Source organism: Oncorhynchus gorbuscha, linkage group LG07, assembly GCF_021184085.1.
Source record: "Oncorhynchus gorbuscha isolate QuinsamMale2020 ecotype Even-year linkage group LG07, OgorEven_v1.0, whole genome shotgun sequence".
Classification (NCBI taxonomy): domain Eukaryota; kingdom Metazoa; phylum Chordata; class Actinopteri; order Salmoniformes; family Salmonidae; genus Oncorhynchus; species Oncorhynchus gorbuscha.
In genome coordinates this window covers 72,582,194-72,598,892 of record NC_060179.1, presented here as the reverse complement: position 1 = coordinate 72,598,892, position 16,699 = coordinate 72,582,194, and the positions used below count along the sequence as shown (strand labels likewise).

At 43.2% G+C, this 16,699-nt stretch overlaps 1 protein-coding gene across 1 annotated transcript in view; it reads right to left on the bottom strand.

The window, feature by feature from the left end:
- Positions 1 to 16,699, bottom strand: part of thbs2a (thrombospondin 2a) — a 48,129-nt gene that overhangs the window by 21,342 nt on the left and 10,088 nt on the right. Inside the window, 7 exon segments of the mRNA XM_046357419.1 lie at positions 538 to 665; positions 1,219 to 1,392; positions 2,009 to 2,185; positions 7,814 to 7,984; positions 8,902 to 8,995; positions 9,244 to 9,384; positions 12,129 to 12,337. Of these exon segments, the coding sequence (XP_046213375.1) occupies positions 538 to 665; positions 1,219 to 1,392; positions 2,009 to 2,185; positions 7,814 to 7,984; positions 8,902 to 8,995; positions 9,244 to 9,384; positions 12,129 to 12,337 (1,094 nt within the window).

Here is a 16,699-nt window from a genome sequence, read left to right as displayed (position 1 = left end):
ACTGTTCCACTGGATGTCATAAGGTGAAAGCACCAATTTGTAAGTCGCTCTGGACAAGAGCGTCTGCTAAATGACTTAAATGTAATGTAAATGTATCAAATTGATCAATCATAAAATCAATCAAATAAATTGATCTATCGGAGATCATGTGACACTGTGGCGGAAGAGGATCAGAATGAGATGATATTCAATCGATCAATAATGAAATCAATCAGATCGATCAGGGAACATGTGATACTGTGGCGGAAGAGGATCAGAATAGATGATATTCAATCGATAAATAATAAAATCAATCAGATCGATCAGGGAACATGTGACACTGTAAAGAGGATCAGAATGAGATGTAGTTTCTAAGTAGGGCAATAGGTCATGAATATGAATGAGTAAAGGAAGATCCTAAGGTAATGGTTAGGCATAGGAAAATGTATTTAGGGCTTATTTAAGTTTGTATTTAAGGTTAAGGTTAGGGTTAAACATTAGTTAGTGGGTTAACCAAGTATCTGACTTGTGTAACATGCTTCTTTAACCCAAAATTACCTCGTTGACGTCTTCGCAGTGGGTTCCGTTGCCACGGAAACCGAGAGGGCATGGCCCACACTCCCAGGATCCGTCGGGGGCACTGTTACAGTCCACTCCTCCAAAGCATGGGTTAGACAGACAACCGTCTGACAGGGAACAATAACACAGTGGTTAGAAAAGACTTTTAACAGAGTTAGAACTAAAGCAACCGTGTGAAGGGAAGCAATTCTCCATAGTTTGTTGGCGACTGGTTAGGAAGAGAACCAGGACATGCCTAATGCAGCTACATTTGGACATTTGTTTATTGGTTTATTTACAATATTGACATTCAGCTGCCCCAGGTTGTTCAGGTGGTTCACTTCAGGTTGCTCTCTTCATTTCTCTCAAAGTTAACAGGTTTCAGTGCATTCAAAGCTTGTTGACCAAACACAATGTGCATTCTACAAAGAGGAAAAACACATCCTTCCAGACTTTGTTATCAGCACAAATATTTGACAAAAATTTGCCTGGAGGCCATTCTCAGAGCACTTATCACAGGAATGTTGAAATTAGAAATAATAACTCAACTGGAATGCGAGAATGAACTGGAATAACTCAAAGGGAGTGAGGGAAGGTTAACATGCCTCAAAGGGAAAGAGAGAAAGGGACGAGGGGTTGGGTCAGAGGTGCTGAATGGGACACACAAACACACACACTCACCGATAGGGCATTCTTGTTTGTTGCAGGCATCACTATCGTTGGTCTCCCCAGGGCACTTCTTGCCTCCGTACTGGGGTTCAGGGCTGTTACAGACACGGGTCCGACCCTTAACTCCACCCCCACAGGTTGCCGAGCAGATCGCCCATGGCGACCACGGTCCCCAACCACCGTCAACTGCACATGGACAACAAATAAACAGTTAGTAGATCATCACAATGTTTGCTGATCTCTTAAATCACAATGGGGGCTAGTCTCCCATGAGTCCAAGAGGATGTTTTACTACATTGACTGTCTTATCAAGTCTCTTTACTGTAAGAAAGTCTAGCAAAGAATTACAGTAGTAGTTGTAGGCCTACAGTCATACACAGGAAATATGTAACCACTTTGCATCCATTCTGTAGTGGCCAGTGCACTCTCAGTTTTATGAAAGACAGACACATAGCACTGTTAGCATGTGAACGGTGCCCCTTCTATACGAGTGGGTAGAGGTGTAAAACTCTTCTACTTCTCCCTGTTTGTAAATCCAAGTAAGTGGGTATGAATCAGACCAAAATACTTGTTCAAACTACTTTATACTGGATTTAAACAGTATTTGATATCTTTCAAAAGAAAGAGTCTAGCTCAATAAATGCACAGCTAAATTATTTGAAAGAAAGCTAAAATGTTGAACCCAGGTCTGGTATGGACATTGTGTCTATAGTCTCGCTCTAGACAGACTGTTTGCCTCCCAGGATGCAGGATTTCCAAGACAACATTGTCTATGTTGTCCTGCTTGGACCACCATACTCACTGGGACAGGGCTTGGCCTCACAGCGCTGTGTATCTCTCCCCTGGCCCTCACAGTCCTTGCCCCCCAGTTGTGGTGTGGGTGCGTTGCAGTGGCGTATCCTGGTGATCTGGCCCTCGCCACACGTCACTGAGCATGATGACCAGGGAGACCACAGGCTCCACCCACCGTTCTGACGAACTGAACACACACCGTTAAGTCAGAGTATAGGGAAAATACATGTGTAATATATTCAGATTCAAATATCGTATTGCTGGGTAATTTGGTTGCAGTATACTGGGTACTAGTGAGTCAGTGCAGGGTATGACAGACAGACAGACAGACAGACAGACAGACAGACAGACAGACAGACAGACAGACAGACAGACAGACAGACAGACAGACAGACAGACAGACAAGTCACAGGGTTTTGAGCCTGAGAGGGACGAGGTCTCTGTCCAGCCATCTCCACCCCAGCAGAGCAGCGCTCCTCTATATTTCTATTGAGTCACTGTCTCCTGTTCCAACATTACACATCTGCTTCTACTGACATACATACTCACGTGCACACACACACACACACACACACACACACACACACACACACACGCACGCACGCGCACGCACGCACGCACGCACGCACGCACGCACGCACGCACGCACAACTGCAGGAAAATATTGTTTTTATGTTGTTGTAGCAATACATTTTAGGTGGAGGCCCGAAGCTGAAAATGGTGAAGTTGATCGATCCCTGTCATAATTCATCATTCTTATGATGACTATAACATTTGTTGGCACCTTCAATTCTTGCACAATTTCTCATAAAAAAATATTTTTCAACACTATCTACTCAGGCAAATTTGCTGAACGGCTAAATTTGTAACCAATCAGAACTCCTGTACATACCCCTCGTGATGAAGGCAGCTAACTTCTATCTACGATGTAAACACAGCCTCTTGTGAAAACACGAGCTGCTGTCTGATGAAGAGGAACAGATATAGCTAGCTAGCTTCCAAAGACTGAAATAAGATAAATATGTGTTTGAGTACCCTTGAAATATGCAGCATGCAATACGAATTGTCTTGATTGTATGAAGAGGTAACTCTGTTGACCATTAAGCCAATGTATTGAAAGCTATTGAAAGCTAGACAATGTTACAGTACATTTAGTAAACCATTTGTGTGTATCATTAGTATCTCTCTGTCAGTGAACACATTTTTTTGAACCATGCTTTGGCACGATTATATGTCTAATTTCAATGTAACTAGCTGCAGGCTTCGAGAAACATGCAATAATATACTTCACATAGAAACCCCAATAAAAGGGTGGGTGTGTGTGTTGTGTGCTAGAATGGAGGTTTAAAAAACGACAGCTGCATACGCACATTAGCCAATACATACGGCATTAACCTACACATATAGGACACCTTGCAATACAATCTTCTCTAAAAACACAATGTGCTCTGCAATAAGATGACCAGAGTTTTCTAAATAACCAGAGTTGCTTTCTCAAATAGCAGCTGTCCAATACCATGGTGGACATGCATAATGTTGGATGCATTGGAGTATAAGATATGGACAAGGATAAAGAGCAGCAGTTGGGAAATCAATGTTTGAGGTTCAGATACTACATGTTCAGTGAATGTGAGTATATTTAGGTGGTTTAAATGATACAATTTCCTACTAACCTTATAAAAGTTGACGGTGCCAAAATCTTATTTTAGTAACTATGACTGAGTGTGAGATACAGTTGAAGACGGAAGTTTACATGCACTTAGGTTGGAGTCTTTAAAACTTGTTTTTCAACCACTCCACAAAATTCTTGTTAACAAACTACTGTTTTGGTAAGTCGGTTAGGACATCTACTTTGTGCATGACATAAGTAATTTTTCCAACAATTGTTTACAGACAGATTATTTCACTTATAATTCACTGTATCACAATTCCAGTGGGTCAGAGGTTTACATACACTAAGTTCAACAGCTTGGAAAATTCCCAAAAATTATGACATGACTTTAGAAGCTTCTGATAGGCTAATTGACATCATTTGAGTCAATTGGTGGTGTACCTGTGGATGTATTTCAAGGCCTACCTTCAAACTCAGTGCCTCTTTGCTTGACATCATGGGAAAATCAAAAGGAATCAGCCAAGACCTCAGAAAATAAATTGTAGACCTCCACAAGTCTGGTTCATCCTTGGGAGCAATTTCCAAACGCCTGAAGGTACAACGTTCATCTGTACAAACAATAGTACGCAAGTATAAACACCATACCGCTCAGGAAGGAGATGCGTTCTATCTCCTATAGATGAACGTACTTTGGAGCGAAAAGTGCAAATCAATCCCAGAACAACAGCAAAGGACCTTGTGAAGATGCTGGAGGAAACATGTACAAAAGTATCTATATCCACAGTAAACAAGTCCTATATCGACATAACCTGAAAGGCCGCTCAGCAAGGAAGAAGCCACTGCTCAGGGGCAAGCTATAAAAAAGCCAGACTACGGTTTTCAACTGCACGTGGGGACAAAGATCGTACTTTTTGGAGAAATGTCCTTTGGGCTGATGAAACAAAAATAGAACTGTTAGGCCATAATGGCCATCGTTATGTTTGGGCTTGCAAGCCGAAGAACACAATCCCAAACGTGAAGCATGGGGGTGGCAGCATCATGTTGTGAGGGTGCTTTGCTGAAGGAGGGACTGGTGCACTTCACAGAATAGAGGGCATCATGAGGGTGGAAAATGATGTGGATATATTGAAGCAACATCTCAAGACATCAGTGTTATGTTAAATCAGTCAGGATGTTAATTCACGAATGGGTCTTCCAAATGGACGATGACCCCAAGCATACTTCCAAAGTTGTGGCTTAATGGCTTAAGGACAACAAAGTCAAAGTATTGGAGTGGCCATCATAAAGCCCTGACCTGATCCTATAGAAAATGTGTGGGCAGAACTGAAAAAGCGTGTGCGAGCAAGGAGGCCTACAAACTGACTCAGTTATACCAGCTCTGTCAGGAGGAGTGGGCCAAAATTCACCCAACTTATTATGGGAAGCTTGTGGAAGGCTACCTGAAACGTTTGACCCAAGTTAAACAATTTAAAGGCAATGCTACCAAATACTAATTGAGGGTATGTAAACTTCTGACCCACTGGGAATGTGATGAAAGAAATAAAAGCTTAAATAAGTCATTCTACTCTACTATTATTCTGACATTTCACATTCTTAAAATAAAGTGGTGATCCTAACTTGACCTAAGACAGGACATTTTTACAAGGATTAAATGTCAAGAATTGTGAAAAACTCAGTTTAAATGTATTTGACTAAGGTGTATGTAAACTTCCGACTTCAACTGTATGTTTTCCATCATGTACGTTTCATGCATATACATTAGAACATAGAACACAATCAACAAATAGTGTTTCACCATTTATTGAGTACGGAGACAAATAGCAAAGGTGTCTCAGGCAGTATTTGAAGTGTCTAAATATAGTGTAACCTACCAATCAATGTATATCAAGTGCCGTGGAGGGCACAATCTTACAATGGTGCAGTCCTTTACTCTCTATGCCAATAGCCTGGACCTCTGATGGACACTGTAGAACTGTCATCAACACATGATTCAGTATTCCCCTTTCTCTCTAGGAGTATTTGTGTGCCCAGGTCCTCTAGGCGTATCGAAAGGATCACACCCTGGTCACCATATGTAGCTGACAGCTGTACAGAGAGGCAATTGCCTTAGCAGAATGCAATCTAAAGCTTGTGTGGTCCAGAGACGAGAACTCTACCATCTATGTCAAAAGCCTGGGCTCCTGACTGGGACAATAGAATTCTCCCCACTTCGTGGTACAATAGTAAACTGATCTGTTCTTCACCTCTTAAACTGATTCTACATTGAATTTAGTCTTTGAGATGCTCAAACAAGCACGTGTATCTGTAGTTGGTGTTGTTCAACTCTGAACTGCACTCGATTGTGTAAGACAAAACAAGCATGTGTATCTGTAGTGGGTGTTCTTCAACTCTGAACTGCACTCGATTGTGTAAGACAAAACAAGCATGTGTATCTGTAGTGGGTGTTCTTCAACTCTAAACTGCACTCGATTGTGTAAGACAAAACAAGCATGTGTATCTGTAGTGGGTGTTCTTCAACTCTAAACTGCACTCGATTGTGTAAGACAAAACAAGCATGTGTATCTGTAGTGGGTGTTCTTCAACTCTAAACTGCACTCGATTGTGTAAGACAAAACAAGCATGTGTATCTGTAGTGGGTGTTCTTCAACTCTGAACTGCACTCGATTGTGTAAGACAAAACAAGCATGTGTATCTGTAGTGGGTGTTCTTCAACTCTAAACTGCACTCGATTGTGTAAGACAAAACACACAAAGGAAAGACAACAGCCATATGCATTTTTGACCTCAGTGTCTAAATAGTGACAGCAGGGCGAGTTCAAACTGCAGGACTTGGTGAATAGATTATGGGAGATAAAAGGGAGAGACAATAATGAATGAAGATGCTCTAACAAGCATGTGTATCTGTAGTGGGTGTTCTTCAACTCTAAAATGCACTAGACTGTGTAAGATAAAACAGGCAAATGCATATGCGATCCCAATGCCTAAATAGTGTTCAAACAGCTAGTTCAAAGTGCAGTATGATGGTTCTCCTCATAGGTGAGTGAATCAGCCAATGCTTGGTGAATAGCACTTGATGGATCTCTAAGAGCAGGACACAGGAGAGCTGAATAGATCATGGGAGACAAACGTGAGAGACATCACAGTAAAGAAATGTAGTTTGTGAGCTAGAAAATGAACTTACTGACAGTCTGAGGAAGGGTGCTCTGCAATCATCCTACTCCAACTATTGACAAGGATAATGTAACATTTCTTATTTGTCAGTATGAATGAAATGAGTGGGTCCTGCCTTGATGACTGTATTAGATTTCAATACTTGTCCTATAGATTTTTGTGGTTTTCAATTATTACTGGGAATAAACCGATTGCGGAATGACATTCTAGCTAGTGATAAAGCAATCTGCTCCTGCTAGCTAGAAACATATCTACTTGTTGTAACGAGCTACTGTAGCTAACTAGCAAGCTAGCTAGATTACTAAGGTTGCTGTGCTCTAAATTGGGAGTCATTTTACAGCTTGCATTGATGGTATCACGTTTCTCTAACTAAATAAGTACAAATAAAATAAAAATACTTCACCTGATAGCAGTTGGATGCGATCTCTCTCTAGATGTCACCAGCTTTTTACTAAGTTAGATACGGATAACGTGATTGGCAGATGTGATTAGCAGAGATAATACCATGGATAGTACACGAGTTGTGATTGGTTTACAGATTAGCACTCTGCGGCGTTAGTGTGTCCAGCTAGCGAACATAATAGTAAGTATTTAGAAAAAATATGCAAGAATTGACAACAAAAATAGAACTGTGTTAAGAAGAAATAAATATAATTTAAAAAACAGCTCCTCCCTCGTCAGAGATCGCTCCTCACTCGTCGAAATCTAAAGCGGATAGCTTGCTATGGCCCATCACCTATTTCCTGTCTGTAAACATATTATGATGCTGTTTTGGTTTGTGCTAAAACTACTCTAACTTAGTCAGTGGTAATGGTATGAGTTGGGAGCAAGCAGAGATACCATCGTGCTCACCCATAGGTCCTTTGTTGGTCTAATCAAATCAAGTCAAATCAAACTTTATTTAAAGTGCATTTAAAATCGCAACACACATTAAAATAAAACAAGAAAACCAATAGTGTCTAATCAATAGAGTTCAGCAAACAACAAGGTAGGTTCACACAAAGTGGACTGCAGTAGAGACGTTGAGACTCACCTCGGCTGTCACATTTTCCCAGGCTGCATTTCCTGGTCTGGATGGATGGTCCGGAGCAGGTGTTACTGGTGGCATCACATGAGCGTCCCCTCTGTTGAGTACCTGTCCCACAGGTGACAGTACACTCTGTCCACTCCGACCAGGGGGACCAGCCGTCCTCACTGTCCTTAGCTGGAGGAAACAGAAACACACAAGGGGTTATTGACAAATCATCAATTATTCTGGCTCTGATATATTATTCTGGCTCTGATATTGAAAACCCGCTTCCTTGGAAAAAGGCTTTATTATTTAAATATTTTTTTATTACAAAATAAGCTTTCAGGTGATCTTTCCCCCCAATTCAATAAAATGTCAAATAAATGGAAACGTCAAAATAAACGTGCTATCTTTCTAAAATGAAGTCAACTCATCGTATTATTGCATCTTTTCCCACCACACCCTCTCCTCTACAGTCTCTCGCATTGTTTGAGCTTGGAACGGATTCAAAAGCTGCAGAGAAACAAAGCTCTGTCCAGCAGTCTGCTTTGATTTGTAGGTTTTATATCATGGTTCTAAGTCCACAGTGACCATTTCAGAGTATGAAGGCATTGCAGCCTGTAGTACCACTGGTTTCATGTAGAACCATAAAACATGTGGTCGTCCCTTTACAGACCATCCGATTTACAACAATAACACTGCTATATTATTAAAGCATAATATGCATGGTAACGTTGTTTCTCCAGTACTCAGATCTGGCATCGGAGGCGTTGTATCTAGAAAGGACTTCAGCCAAATGTGAAATGAAGCACGGTGTGTGTGAGTGAGAGAATGCGTGTTACAGTAGTTGTTTATTGGTCAATGTGATGCCATTGTTTTTACAGTGCACAGGAGTCTAGTTTTCACTTCAGTATGTTTTGTAATTGCGATTACTCCCGTAAAGCTTACTTAAACAGTCATTAAAGGTGTGGTCTGCAATTTGTAAATACATTTTTTGGCCACATTCTGCTATTTTTCCTGCTGTTCAATGGTCATGGGGCAGGACTGGGCTGTTGAAATGGCAGAATGCGGCTTTAACAATAGAATGTTGTGTAGAATGGGTGACTACTTACACAGACACACAGGGCAACACTCTCCGTCGATGAAGGAGGGGCTAGCACAGGCCACAGGAGGACAAGTGATTTGGTGACACACAATCTTTGAGTCCTGTAATGACACAATGACATTAGTTGCTATCAAGTGATAGGTGATCAGACCTACGTATGAATTAGTGTTTTGTAAGTCCATAGGAGCTGGGCACCTTTACAAGGTGTAGGACACTGATTCATTTGGGATCAATACATAAATCAATCAACCAACCAACCAAATCTATCATTCTATGAGTAACCATATCCCCTTAGCACATTCGATGTCTCTCATGTCTCTCCTTTTAAGGTGGTCTGTATGTCTCCTACCTGACAGGTACACGTGGTGCAGCTGTCCACCACCCAATCCTCTTTATCTTCAAACAGCCGTCCGTCCTGCCAACACATGTGTTTCTCCTTGGAGTTCTTCATCTTCCCCAAAGCATCCTTCATTACTGTGTTCTCCTCTGTCTGGAGAGAGGAATCAGACAGACACATAGCTCATCACTGACACGAATACTAATCACTAATCACCGTTTTTTTCCACTGTCTGAGGAGTGAAGATACAGATGCAAATAGTCTACAGTCTTAAACTTCTGCCTGAGTATACAACAACAGCCAGATAGACAGACATAGTCTACAGTCTTAAACTTCTGCCTGATTATACAACAACAGCCAGATAGACAGACATAGTCTACAGTCTTAAACTTCTGCCTGATTATACAACAACAGCCAGATAGACAGACATAGTCTACAGTCTTAAACTTCTGCCTGAGTATACAACAACAGCCAGATAGACAGACATAGTCTACAGTCTTAAACTTCTGCCTGATTATACAACAACAGCCAGATAGACAGACATAGTCTACAGTCTTAAACTTCTGCCTGAGTTTACAACAACAGCCAGATAGACAGACATAGTCTACAGTCTTAAACTTCTGCCTGAGTATACAACAACAGCCAGATAGACAGTCATAGTCTACAGTCTTAAACTTCTGCCTGATTATACAACAACAGCCAGATAGACAGACATAGTCTACAGTCTTAAACTTCTGCCTGAGTATACAACAACAGCCAGATAGACAGACATAGTCTACAGTCTTAAACTTCTGCCTGATTATACAACAACAGCCAGATAGACAGACATAGTCTACAGTCTTAAACTTCTGCCTGAGTATACAACAACAGCCAGATAGACAGACATAGTCTACAGTCTTAAACTTCTGCCTGAGTATACAACAACAGCCAGATAGACAGTCATAGTCTACAGTCTTAAACTTCTGCCTGATTATACAACAACAGCCAGATAGACAGTCATAGTCTACAGTCTTAAACTTCTGCCTGAGTATACAACAACAGCCAGATAGACAGACATAGTCTACAGTCTTAAACTTCTGCCTGAGTATACAACAACAGCCAGATAGACAGACATAGTCTACAGTCTTAAACTTCTGCCTGAGTATACAACAACAGCCAGATAGACAGACATAGTCTACAGTCTTAAACTTCTGCCTGATTATACAACAACAGCCAGATAGACAGACATAGTCTACAGTCTTAAACTTCTGCCTGAGTATACAACAACAGCCAGATAGACAGACATAGTCTACAGTCTTAAACTTCTGCCTGAGTATACAACAACAGCCAGATAGACAGACATAGTCTACAGTCTTAAACTTCTGCCTGAGTATACAACAACAGCCAGATAGACAGACATAGTCTACAGTCTTAAACTTCTGCCTGAGTATACAACAACAGCCAGATAGACAGACATAGTCTACAGTCTTAAACTTCTGCCTGAGTATACAACAACAGCCAGATAGACAGACATAGTCTACAGTCTTAAACTTCTGCCTGAGTGTGTGTGTGTGTGTGTGTGTGTGTGTGTGTGTGTGTGTGTGTGTGTGTGTGTGTGTGTGTGTGTGTGTGTGTGTGTGTGTGTGTGTGTGTGTGTGTGTGTGTGTGTGTGTGTGTGTGTGTGTGTGTGTGTGTGTGTGTGTGTGTGTGCGTTTACTGAACTCCATTGCTCTAATGTTGATGGGAAAGCAGACATTTAAAGGAATGTTGTTCTATTTGCACATTGTAACCTCTGACCATAGAGTTGAATGGATTCCTGCTGGCTGAGCTTCTGAAACACTGGGGTACTATCAGCAGTACATGAGCTAGAGCCTAAGTGTGTGTGTGTGTGTGTGTGTGTGTGTGTGTGTGTGTGTGTGTGTGTGTGTGTGTGTGTGTGTGTGTGTGTGTGTGTGTGTGTGTGTGTGTGTGTGTGTGTGTGTGTGTGTGTGTGTGTGTGTGTGTGTGTGTGTGTGTGTGTGTGTGTGATGGTGGTAGTGTGCCGTGAGCTGCAGTGTTATGAGTGGTTATGAGACACCACTTGGTCTGGAAGAGCCTTGGGGACCATAACGGCTTCTCCTCCCAGTGAACAGTTAGTGAGTTGATTCCCATGGATCATGCCAACACGCACACACACACGCACACACCCACCCACACATGCACACAAGCGCACACACACAAACAAAGAGGAAGGAGAAGGAAGCACATGGGCTGGTTAAACATAGCCAGACATCAGAGTGGAGAGGAGCCACTAGCTGGAGCCAATCACAGCCAAGGGAACACTTCCTATATCCACATGTTACATCCAATAAAACCCAGCCTCACTGACTCACAATCTGACTCTGACTCACACACTTAACTCAGCTGCTAAAGTAGTTTTAGCATGCCTGGCTTCATGACTTCAAACAGGGTATTTGGGTCACTTTACCAGCAACTCTCTAGAAAGTCTCAGTTCTCTCATCTTAACCTCTAAAGAAGACCTACACATACTCCCAATTTTCCCTAATCTTCTCAGTCACTCCTAACACACACACACAGTTCATTAAGTACACTAATTTGATCGCACACCCGGTTTCATAGAAAGCAGTATTGACAGTAGACATCAAAGACATATTATAAACTAGGTGGTTCGAACCCTGAATGCTGATTGGGTGACAGCCGTGGTACATCAGACCGTATACCACGGGTATGACAAAACATTTATTTTTACTGTTCTAATTACGTTGGTAACCAGTTTATAATAGCAATAATGCACCTCTGGGATTTGTGATATACGGCCAATATACCACACCCCTTCAGGCCTTGTTGCTTAAATAATGTACTATTTTCTTATTTTCTTGCCCGCTCCCCTTTCCTGATTGGAGGACAACTGTACATACCACTTTCTGCAGGCCGTCTATGAGGTTCCCCACTACAACCCGCAGTCCTTTGAGCTCCTGGAACATGGTGCTGAGTTCCTCACAGGATCGTTCACACATATCTGCTCCCAGCTTCTCTGTCTTTTGGCCGATGAAGTTAGTGGTGATGGCTGTGGAGGTACTCACATCCTCCATATCTGTGCTCTCACTCACCACCACATTGGCCTCGTCTGACAGGGGGACAGAGGGTTCCAGATGGACAGAGAGAGAGGGAGATTGGATGAATAATTGATCAATACATACAGAATATAATGAACAATACATGTGATGAACACTACTGATGCAGGAGTGTGATGATGAGGAAAGCAGAAAGCAATTCATTACATATCTGAATGATTTTCGTCTCCTTTAAGATCACCATACTGAGTCCTTAAAGGAGATGTCCATGGAGCAGAAACAGCATGGAGAATGAGGGATTGCATATGTTTGACTTTAGGAAATTAAATCTTCCATCTCAAATCAAATTCAATTTTATTGGTCTCGTACACATATTTTGCAGACGTTATCGCGGGTGTAATGAAATGCTTATATTTCTAACTCCAACAGTGCAGTAATATATAACAATACACAACAATACACACACATCCCCAAATAAATACTATATAATATCCAGTATATGAATAGCAGTAGTTATTCAGCAGCAGTACTTACAGTATATAGGATGAGCCTTGACTAGAATACAGTATAAGGTGGGGCAAAAAAGTATTTAGTCAGCCACCAATTGTGCAAGTTCTCCCACTTAAAAAGATGAGAGAGGCCTGTAATTTTCATCATAGGTACACTTCAACTATGACAGACAAAATGACAACAAAAAAATCCAGAAAATCACATTGTAGGATTTTTAATTAATTTATTTGCAAATTATGGTGGAAAATAAGTATTTGGTCAATAACATAAGTTTATCTCAAGAGTTTGTTATATACCCTTTGTTGGCAATGACAGAAGTAAAAAAAAAATTGTAAGTCTTCACAAGGTTTTCACACACTGTTGCTGGTATTGTGGCCCATTCCTCCATGCAGATCTCCTCTAGAGCAGTGGTGTTTTGGGGCTGTTGCTGGGCAAAACGGACTTTCAACTGCCTCCAAAGATTTTCTATGGGGTTGAGAACTGGAGACTGGCTAGGCCACTCCAGGACCTTGAAATGCTTCTTACGAAGCCAATCCTTCGTTGCCGGGGCGGTGTGTTTGGGATCATTTTCATGCTGAAAGACCCAGCCACCTTTCATCTTCAATGCCATTGCTGATGGAAGGAGGTTTTCACTCAAAATCTCACAATACATGGCCCCCTTCATTCTTTCCTTTACACGGATCAGTCGTCCTGGTCCCTTTGCAGAAAAACAGCCCCAAAGCATGATGTTTCCACCCCCATGCTTCACAGTAGGTATGGTGTTCTTTGGATGCAACTCAGCATTCTTTGTCCTCCAAACACGACGAGTTGAGTTTTTACCAAAAAGTTATATTTTGGTTTCATCTGACCATATGACATTCTCCTAATCTTCTTCTGGATCATCCAAATGCTCTCTAGCAAACTTCAGACGGGCCTGGACATATACTGACTGAAGCAGGGGGACACGGCTGGCACTGCAGGATTTGAGTCCCTGGCGGCGTAGTGTGTTACTGATGGTAGGCTTTGTTACTTTGTTCCCAGCTCTCTGCAGGTCATTCACTAGGTCCCCCCATGTGGTTCTGGGATTTTTGCTCACTGTTCTTGTGATCATTTTGACCCCACGGGGTGAGATCTTGCATGGAGCCCCAGATCGAGGGAGATTATCAGTGGTCTTGTATGTCTTCCATTTCCTAATAATTGCTCCCACAGTTAATTTCTTCAAAACAAGCTGCTTACCTATTGCAGATTCAGTCTTCCCAGCCTGGTGCAGGTCTACAATTTTGTTTCTGGTGTCCTTTGACAGCTCTTTGGTCTTGGCCATAGTGGAGTTTGGAGTGTGACTATTTGAGGTTGTGGACAGGTGTCTTTTATACTGATAACAAGTTCAAACAGGTGCCATTAATACAGGTAACGAGTGGAGGACAGAGGAGCCTCTTAAAGAAGAAGTTACAGGTCTGTGAGAGCCAGAAATCTTGCTTGTTTGTAGGTGACCAAATACTGTCATGTTTTGTCTTATATCATCTTGTCATTTTGCTTTTCCTTCTGTTCGTTTCCCCCTGCTGGTCTTATTAGGTTCGTTCCCTTTTTCTATCCCTCTCTCTCCCCCTCCCTCTCTCTCCTCTCTCTATCGTTCCGTTCCTGCTCCCAGCTGTTCCTATTCCCCTAATCATCATTTAGTCTTCCCACACCTGTTCCCGATCCTTTCCCCTGATTAGAGTCCCTATTTATTCCTTTGTGTTCCGCTCCTGTCCCGTCGGTTCCTTGTTTTGTATTCACCATGCTGTGATTGTGTTTCGCCCTGTCCTGTCGTGTTTTTTGCCTTCATCAGATGCTGCGTGTGAGCAGGTGTCTCTGTCTACTACGGCCTGCGCCTACCCGGCGACCTGCAGTCTGTGGCCGCTTCTCTTGTTATTCCCCTCTACAGACTAGAGGATTTCTGTTACTCCCTGTTTGGATTTGAATAAACTCTGTTTCTGTTAAGTCGCTTTTGGGTCCTCTATCACCTGCATGACAGAAGGAACCGACCAAGTAATGGACCCAGCGACTTCAGACGCTCGTTACACTGCCGTCGAGATCCAAGGAGCCATGCTCGGCAGACACGAGCAGGAATTGTCTGCTGCTCGCCATGCCGTGGAGAACCTGGCCGCTCAGGTTTCCGACCTCTCTGGACAGTTCCAGAGTCTACGTCTCGTGCCACCTGTTACTTCCTGGCCTGCCGAGCCTCCAGAACCTAGGGTTAATAACCCACCTTGCTACTCCGGGCAGCCCACTGAGTGCCGCTCCTTTCTCACGCAGTGTGAGATTGTGTTCTCTCTCCAACCCAACACATACTCTAGAGAGAGCTCGGGTTGCTTACGTCATTTCACTCCTTACTGGCCGGGCTCGAGAATGGGGCACAGCTATCTGGGAGGCAAGGGCTGATTGCTCTAACAAGTTCCAGAACTTTAAAGAGGAGATGATTCGGGTTTTTGACCGTTCAGTTTTTGGTAGGGAGGCTTCTAGGGCCCTGGCTTCCTTATGCCAAGGTGAACGGTCCATAACGGATTATTCTATTGAGTTTCGCACTCTTGCTGTCTCTAGTGAGTGGAACGAGCCGGCGCTGCTCGCTCGTTTTCTGGAGGGACTCCACGCAGTGGTTAAGGATGAGATTCTCTCCCGGGAGGTTCCTTCAGATGTGGACTCTTTGATTGCTCTCGCCATCCGCATAGAACGACGGGTAGATCTTCGTCACCGGGCTCGTGGAAGAGAGCTCGCATCAACGGTGTTTCCCTGCTCCGCATCGCAACCATCTCCCTCCTCTGGCTTTGAGACTGAGCCCATGCAGCTGGGAGGGATTCGCATCTCGACTAAGGAGAGGGAACGGAGGATCACCAACCGCCTGTGCCTCTATTGCGGAGTTGCTGGACATTTTGTTAATTCATGTCCAGTAAGAGGCCAGAGCCCATCAGTAAGCGGAGGGCTACTGGTGAGCGCTACTACTCTGGTCTCTTCATCTAGATCTTGTACTACTATGTCGGTCCATCTACGCTGGACCGGTTCGGGTGCTACATGCAGTGCCTTGATTGACTCTGGGGCTGAGGGTTGTTTCATGGACGAAGCATGGGTTCGGAAACATAACATTCCTTTCAGACCGTTAGACAAGCCTACGCCCATGTTTGCCTTAGATGGTAGTCATCTTCCCAGTATCAGATTTGAGACACTACCTTTAACCCTCACAGTATCTGGTAACCACAGTGAGACTATTTCTTTTTTGATTTTCCGTTCACCGTTTACACCTGTTGTTTTGGGTCATCCCTGGCTAGTATGTCATAATCCTTCTATTAATTGGTCTAGTAATTCTATCCTATCCTGGAACGTTTCTTGTCATGTGAAGTGTTTAATGTCTGCCATCCCTCCCGTTTCTTCTGTCCCTACTTCCCAGGAGGAACCTGGCGATTTGACAGGAGTGCCGGAGGAATATCATGATCTGCGCACGGTCTTCAGTCGGTCCCGAGCCAACTCCCTTCCTCCTCACCGGTCGTATGATTGTAGTATTGATCTCCTTCCGGGGACCACTCCTCCTCGAGGTAGACTATACTCTCTGTCGGCTCCCGAACGTAAGGCTCTCGAGGATTATTTGTCTGTGTCTCTTGACGCCGGTACCATAGTGCCTTCTTCTTCTCCGGCCGGGGCGGGGTTCTTTTTGTTAAGAAGAAGGACGGTACTCTGCGCCCCTGCGTGGATTATCGAGGCTGAATGACATAACGGTTAAGAATCGTTATCCGCTTCCCCTTATGTCATCAGCCTTCGAGATTCTGCAGGGAGCCAGGTGCTTTACTAAGTTGGACCTTCGTAACGCTTACCATCTCGTGCGCATCAGAGAGGGGGACGAGTGGAAAACGGCGTTTAACACTCCGTTAGGGCATTTTGAGTACCGGGTTCTGCCG